The 8,224-nt window shown below is 39.5% G+C and overlaps 1 protein-coding gene across 1 annotated transcript; it reads left to right on the top strand.

Annotated features, from left to right (window-relative positions):
- Window positions 1-1,720: 1,720 nt before the first annotated feature.
- Window positions 1,721-6,501, top strand: ccdc86 (coiled-coil domain containing 86). The gene is made up of 4 exons (XM_079219144.1): window positions 1,721-2,283; window positions 4,776-4,905; window positions 4,999-5,073; window positions 6,022-6,501. Exons 1-4 carry the CDS (start codon window positions 1,739-1,741, stop codon window positions 6,172-6,174), a joined length of 903 nt encoding a protein of 300 aa, XP_079075270.1. The 5' UTR covers window positions 1,721-1,738; the 3' UTR covers window positions 6,175-6,501.
- The last annotated feature ends 1,723 nt before the right edge of the window (window positions 6,502-8,224 follow it).

The following is an 8,224-nucleotide window of genomic DNA, read 5'->3' as shown; positions in this document are numbered from 1 at the left end:
CTAAAGAATTGATTCACAACATTTATATTGGGTGTTTTTCCTTTCTAAAAATCAAAAAATACATGACACAAATGATGTACTGGGAATGTCTTTTAAAGAATAAACTATTTTGATTTGTATTCACCAATTCTGAGATTTTTTTTCTAGAATGGGTTTGTAATTTGTTGAGATATTTTCATCAATGGCTATTCTAGGTCTGGTTGATTCCCAACAGGTGATTATTAATGTTGAGTTGAATAATATAATTGATTATTTTTTTTGTTATTCCACACGATCTCTTCTGATTCAATGAAGGGTGAATTTGATCTATATTAGATTATGGGTGTGTGGGGTATGGGTCAGCCGCAAAATCATCTCTAAAACAATGACATAAAATCCAATATCAGGCAATGAGAAAATGCACCGGTGCTTTTAAAACAACTCCAACGACGGCACTACAGGTGGAAATGGGTGAAATGCCTCTAGAATTACGGAGAACGCAGTTGGCATTAACCTATTGGGCTAATCTTCAGGGCCACAGTGAAGAGCATCCAACTCAGGAAACCTTACCCTGCTGGGAAAAGGAGAGGAGGGGGACAAGAAGCTTTGGATGGACAGCAGCACAGAAAGCAAAATAAATTAATATTGACAAATTAAACTTCAGTCCAACAGTTCCATTGCCAGCAATAGCACTGTGAATACTTCCTGAGGCAACAGTAGTCTTGGCATTACTTAAAAAGAAGAACAAGGATAGAGGGGGTACAATAAATGTGCATACAATTCGGACACACATAGACAGTTACCACAGTTATATCCAGGTTTACACAGACACATCAAATAATTCAGCAAATAAGGTAGGAATAGCATCAAAATAGGTACAATTATTACAGAGGGAGTATTGGTGTACAGAGGGGAAATGTTGGCAATAATGTTTGCACTACAGTGGATAGAGGACACAAGACCATTGAGGGCAATCATTTGTTCAGACTCCAGTTCATCACTTGACAGCTTACGGAACAGTCGTTCAGACAGTAGACCAGACATCCTCATTGAAATGCAGCAAACACTATAAATGATGGGTATGACAGTGGTGTTCTTATGGGTTCCTGCACATGTGGGGGTTAGGGGAAATGAAATGGCAGATAGAGTGGCAAAAGAAGCCGCAAAGAGTAGTTGCGCAAAAGTTGAAGTGAACTTCAGTATGTCAGAAACCAAGGGGATTATTAAAATGAGGTTAAAGGAAAGGTGGCAGAAGCAATGGGAGGACAGAAAAGGGCGATGGTTTTACAGAGTCCAAAGGAAAGTGAGGGAAATGAGATGGGCAGAAAGGAACAGGAGAGAAGAAACCATCATATCGAGACTGCGATTTGGACACACTGGGCTGAACGGCATGTTGCAGAACATAGGGAAACACGACACGGACTATTGTGTGCAAGAAGGAACAATTGAACACATTATTCTACACTGTCAGAGGTATGAGAATGAAAGGAGACCTTGGCAAGGAGACATCCTGATCCCCACTCCATACCAGTTGGTGGCGGTAATGCACCAAACAGTTGCCAACCGCCAATACACCTTAGAAGAAGAAGAATAAAGTTTGCAGTTCACCCTCCAGACCGGTAAGCGGCAATAACGCGCTGCTACGTTGTTGTCGATCCGCCACAGACAGGAAGTAAAGCAAGTACACAACGTTGGCTGTGTCACACGTGGGTACACAAGTTTCTCAGAGTAATGTGGTGTAGCCAACTTATTTAGAAACATGTCGAAAAGACAGTCAGCCATGCTAGAAGTAAGTAATGGTTCTGGAGTGGGACTCGAGGAGAAGGAGGTCCAGGAGCCACCGCCGGAGACCAGACGGACCCGCAGCGGCCGCAAAGTGCGCACTCCCGCAGCACTTCTGGACTCGGAAGCCCCAGTGAGGACCCCCACACGGAGGACCAGGAGTTCCGTCCTCCAGGAGCTGTCGACTGTAGAAAAGAAAAACAAGGAGGAGGCCGAGCCGAAACTCGAGAGTCTGACCGAGGAGAAGCTCGACATGTCTGCCGATCCGGAGTCGATGGTCGTTACCTTGTCGGAGCCAGCGGAGCCGCACGCGCAGGCTGCAGCAGGTACAGACGGAGGCGCCGTTAACGGCAGCGAAGACGTCCATGTGTCCGGGCCTGCAACGGCAGAAACGGCGCCAACGAGTAAAGGCGCCCCAAAGAAGAAGAAGCCACGTTTGGGTTCAAAAGTAAAACAAGGGCCGGTCATTCCGCTGGGAAAACCCAAATCCGGCCGCGTGTGGAAGGACCGCAACAAGCAGAGGTGAGGATTACGTTAGTATTACTGAGGAAGTAACTGAGCTACTCATCACATTTCAGACGGAGATGTGGGCCTTTTTACGCCACTATATATATATATATATATATATATATATATATATATATATATATATATATATATATATATATATATATATGAGCTTTAGTTACTAATTACTTTTCATATACAACATGTGCTATACATCTCTAGTTAAGTATTAAATAGTTCAAATGAGTAAAGCAAGTACTGCTTACATATTACTCCATGATAATGATACAGATACAATAACACAATAATATAGCACTGACGGAGGTCATTTTGAATATTACGTATTTTAAAATGCTTGTTACTAAATACTCTTACCTTTTTTGAATGCAGTATAATATTTAAAGTAATGGTATTGCTACTTATACTCAGCCCGCATGCATATATATATATATATATATATACACACGCACGCACGCACGGTGTGTATATATATTATCACTTTGAGTCTTTTCTGCTTTAGGCATTAATCTAATTGTGAAAATGGAAACATGGGCATGAAGCATCATTTCACACAACACGGTTGAGAGTATGGTAAACCATTAAGAGATGGGTATTGGATCATTCTCTCACAGATTAAGTCATACATCTGTAATATTGGTTTGGAAATACAAATGAGAGTCCAGTATCAAGCCTCAGTTCTCAAAGCATTGTGTTCTTAGCAGCAAATATCAAATCTCACTTGTTGAAAGTTTTTTTTAAAGATTTATAAACTCTATTATTGGAATAGTTATATTACTGAATCATGATTGTATCATTTTATTTAGGTAAAGTTATTGGATAGCAGTTTGCGTTAAAGTAACATGTAACACAGATGACGGTCGGCTTATTTCACTGAATGAAAACAATTAAATGGATTGTAGAAGAAAGTACAATACTTGATGCGTTTGTATCAAAAATCAACCAACATCAACAATTTTTCCAACAATAATACTATAAAAGTAGAGCGAGAATTGGCCATGACAGGCAGAGGTGTCAAGTAACGAAGTACAAATACTTCGTTACTTTACTTTTTGCTTCTACTCCTTACCTTTTCACGCAAATATCTGTACTTCCTACTCCCTACATTTTAAAAATAGCCTTGTTACTATTTCATTTTGGGTTGTTTTCACTTTGCTCTCTGAACCCGGAGCAGCTCTCCTGCTCCAGGTGAAACGAGCCAAAGTGCTCGTGTCTTCTACCAACAATGAGCTGCTGGCTTCACATATTACAAAAGTACAAAGTACACGGATATAAAACTAAGTCATTAATAAATACATGGACAAATGCCTGTACTTTCGGGTAAATGGTTACAATGCGCTGTTAACAGGTTACGCTTGCGCATGCGCGATTTGACGCGACGCCGTGAGCTCGTCTTTTCCTGCTGTTGCGTTTCTCAAAATAAAAAAACAGATCTAAGCTCAATATTGCGCATGAATTGAGAGAGGCCGTATCAAATCTACAACCCCGTTTATAACATATGTGTAGAGGAAAGCAGTTCACTGCTCCACCAATACTGATACAACGTGATGGTTCACATATCTGCACTCATTCTGTTTTGTTTGGCATAAAAAATTAAAAGCTTATTGTTTTTCACAATGAGCTATTTAGTAGTAACTAAATATGAGTAATTTTTTGCACAGATAGAACTTACACAAAAACATTGTCTGATGCGGCAATCTGATTTACTTGAAAGTGATTGCAATTTTCTTTATTCTGTTATTTATAAAAGCACAGATGAGTCACACAATTATGTTATTTACAGAAAAAGTTTGAGAACCACAGCTTTAAGTGTTTGTGTCGGAGTCGCCGCCGCCGCCTATTTTGCACTATTACAATACTTGTAGGCAACTAGTTATCATGTCTTCCGCTCCATGAAACGCATGTTAATGCTCAGTACACATATGGTACTTTAATGTATTTGCATTAAAATAATAAAATGTGATCATTTTAAACGGGTATATATGCAGCTGAAACAGGTAGCCTAGTGCATCCCACATTTTTCAACATAACATTTTAAAACATTATAGTCATTATGGCCTTTATAAAAATTATTGTTTTGGGGGGATGTGGGGTAGTGCTCTATAGGCCCCTGAGATGCGGCTTAAGAGTTTGTCCTTAATGGAAGAACATTTTTTTTCGTAGTTTTTAAACCAGTACTTTTACACTTTTACTTAAAGTAAAAAGCTTGAGTTGATACTTCAACTTTTACACAAGTATTTTTAAACCCTAGTATCTATACTTCTACTTGAGTAATGAATGTGAATACTTTTGACACCTCTGATGACAGGACAATAAATAATGTGTTTGTCAGCGTCTTTATGTTTCCGTACAAGTTACATTCGTTACTCAACAGACCTGTCTTTTAGGGCCACAGAAGTCCCTGGCCTAATGTTACCTTGCATGCAAATTATTCCATCCTACGGTCTTGAATTATCTATAAACCTGCTATATCTGATTTTGTCTTTCAGGTTCTCTGCACTGTTAAGAGACAAACCATTGTGTTCTTCTTGGGAAAAGAAGATGGAGGCCAAGCGGGAGAAGGACGTGGTGAAACGGTATACTTTGCAGCTTAAAGAGGAGAAAGCCAGCCAGAGAGAGGTAGGCTAAAGTTGTGTGGTGATTTAACCCTTGAAATGTTTTAAGTATTTGCACCGTTTTGTATATTATATTCTATGTTTCCTGGTTTCATAGGAAAAGAGGAAAAGGAGAGAGGACAACTTGAAACGTCGTGCAGAGAACGAACGCAAATCAGAGATTGTGCAAGTGGTATGTCAACTGTTGTTCACACTAAAAGTTCTAGGAGACTTCACCCAATATATGATGACACCCTAATGCGCGGGTCACAATGACGGCGAGAGTAGCGCATGACGGCTGCCGAGCTGAACTTTTGTACAAGCTCAGGGTGCATCAAAAAAGAATGTTAAACCCTGGAGAGCTTCGGACGTCATCAGTGCTTCACGAAGCGTTTCATTGGTTTGACGCGTTTGACAGCTTTGAACGTGGCACCAAACTCTGCTTCATAAGATGCCTCAGTGTCAATCAACAATGTGGGGTTTGAGAGAGGAGATAGCGATAATTGTGAGTTCATAAGCACGTTCCAATGCCACTTCTATGAAACACTACCTCACTAAAATGAGCTATAAAGGACAAATACTATTTATAACTCTGTTGGCATAAAAGTTTAGAGCGATAATAATATCAAGAAATCAATTCAATCGTAAATGTCTCTATAGTCTAGTGGGTACGCATATGCAAAATTATCTTTTCCGTTCTGTGTGGAGAGGTTCAAATGCCATCATGAACACGTTGTTTCATATTGTTGACCTGCATTTAGTTTTATTGCAATGTAAAAAACGACAGAAGCAACATCGATAATGGATGTTTATAACTTCAAACTTCCAGATGTCGCTGTTTTTCTTCAAAGTGAAGCCCCCAAAGCTTCGAATCATTTTCGGTACAAATGGGAAGAAAGCCTCAATGCTTCACAAGGCTTCATCCGCCCATCCCTATGAATCACACATTGAATATGCCAACTGGGAACTTTGACTCTGGTTTAAAAAAGAAATTGAACACATTTGTGTGACTTTAAAGTTATTTAGAAAGTTTTAAACTGCTTTAGAATTTGATTTGAGCAATACAAACAGATAACAAAGTGAAAGGGCAATAATGAGTATTGACCTTTGTTTATATTCGCCTGTCTCTTTTGTATCACAGATCCGAAACACAACAAAGATCAAGAGGATGAAGAAGAAACAACTCCGGAGAGTTGAGAAGAGAGACACGCTGGCTCTGCTGCAGAAGACGGAGAAGCAGCGTGTAAAAGTCAAAGGGCAAAAAAGTCAGATGGTTGCCAAAGATTTGGCCTAAAGACTATGAGATAATAAAAATGCAACTTTTCAGAACTTGGCCTACATGTTTTATATGTGGATGTCTGTAATGCATCAAGCACATTTGTATGGGAGTTAAAATGGCAAAATAAAAAGCTTTGCATTTTGCACAATATGTGAGATTGCTGTGGTTCGGGTCGCCACTGAGGTGACCATCAACATACAGATAAAAGAAACCTTTTCTGTTTTTGGCATTATAAGTATCCTATCATTTATTTTCTTATTGTTATGTTAATTTCTCAGAGCCTGTAAAACATCACCCATGACCATTTTTTGTTTTACTTACAGGATTTTATATTGATTAAAATATAAATTCTTACTGTTTGTCAAATTGTCACACTAATTGATGACCATAAATACAAGTAAAGATAAAGTGAAATTACACATTTAAAGTACCATTAAAACAACAATACTAGAAATATGTATTTTTCAGTTGAGGTGCTTGAGAGTATTGTCGTTTAAAGTGACTGGGGAACTTTTAACTCGTAACAGTACATTTAATACTGGTGCCTCTGAATTATAGACATAAATATCTGAGACTATCAGCGAGAAGATTTTCTAAAAGGTTATTGGGAGTTACAGGAGCATCTACCGGTCCCTGATGCCATACAGCCTAGACGTGACCATACTACTGGGCCTACAGGAGGGCCGGTGGCCCGGGAGGACCAGGACTGAGCGTAGTGATGGCGAGATGAAGCTTCCTGAAGCTTCCTATCCAAATGGTTCGCTCATGGGCCGAAGCTTCATGGGGCTTCATTTGCTCTACTGTGCAAGTGGACAATACATGTAGAACAGGCAGTGATCATAACGACACCATGGCTTTGGTTTGTGAATTGAAAGAATGATGTTTGTGACGCCAATACAGCAATTATTAACTTTTTAATATTGTCTATTTTTATGATATAATGGCTGGGTCAAAAGTGAAATTGGAAACAAATTGGGGAGTGGATTGTGATGTGACTGTGGGTCAGTGGTTAGAGTAATCGTCCTTCAGTCCGAGGCTACGTGGTCAATCTGCTAGTCTCCATTTTATTCATTTTTATAAAAATAAGAACTTTTCCAGTGCTGGGCTTTTTGAGACTATTTCGCCTGCTTTATAAAATACCCTTTCACAAAGCACGGATGAAGCTGGGTACAGAGAGAAAGGGGGAAACCCATTGAGTTTCGCTGCCTCTTATATTTCAAATCGCACGGCAAACCCACAAACCATTTTCTCAATCAGTCACGTCGGCTCACGAGGCTTTGAACGTCACCACATACGTCATCAACACAAGCCTCGATACCGCGCTTCACCAAAATCTACCTGGACACGCGCATCGAAGCCTCGACACGAAAGGAGTCAATACTGACCCTACTGCAGTCAAATTAGGTTTTCTAAAGGGTGCTTAGAAACACTTGGAAAACTGCTTTTGTCCAGAGGGACTGCCAAAATGAAAGTTCCTTGTAACTTTAAATGCACTCAATAAATGACATGGAACGTAAATAAAAACAAACAGACTTTGAGTGAGAACCTACGACTTCAGTTTATTTGTTTACAGTACATCTGATGAGCTTAATTGTGTGATACGATCAAAGGGATTCTAGGATATAGATAAAAGGGCTCATAAAAGGATATAGATAAAGGGCTCATAAAGGATATAGATAAAAGGGCTCAATCCAGAGATTTCGTACCATATATTTGCTGATGATATTAAGCTTTACTGCTCTTTCAAGCCGACTGAGCTCCAGAGGCTAAATTCCTTAGTTCATTGCTTGGTGAAGATAAAAACAATGGCTAAGTGTTAACACCTTGCAGCTAAATGTGGACAAAACAGAAACACTTGTTATTGCCCCTGATGACTTAATTCCAAGGATTAACCAGTACTTAGGTGACTTGGGCCAGTCTGTTAAACCGCGCCTAAGAAACCTGGGTGTTGTATTGGACAAAGACATGTCATTAGTGCAACACTGCAAACAGCTGACCAAAAATAGTTTTTTCCAGCTGAGGAATATCTCCAAACTTAGGAAAATGGTGTCACAAAATGATTTGG

This window comes from Taurulus bubalis, assembly GCF_910589615.1.
Source record: "Taurulus bubalis genome assembly, chromosome: 6".
Lineage (NCBI taxonomy): Eukaryota > Metazoa > Chordata > Actinopteri > Perciformes > Cottidae > Taurulus > Taurulus bubalis.
Note: the sequence above shows the minus strand (reverse complement) of the source record. Positions and strands in the feature narration are given on the sequence as shown.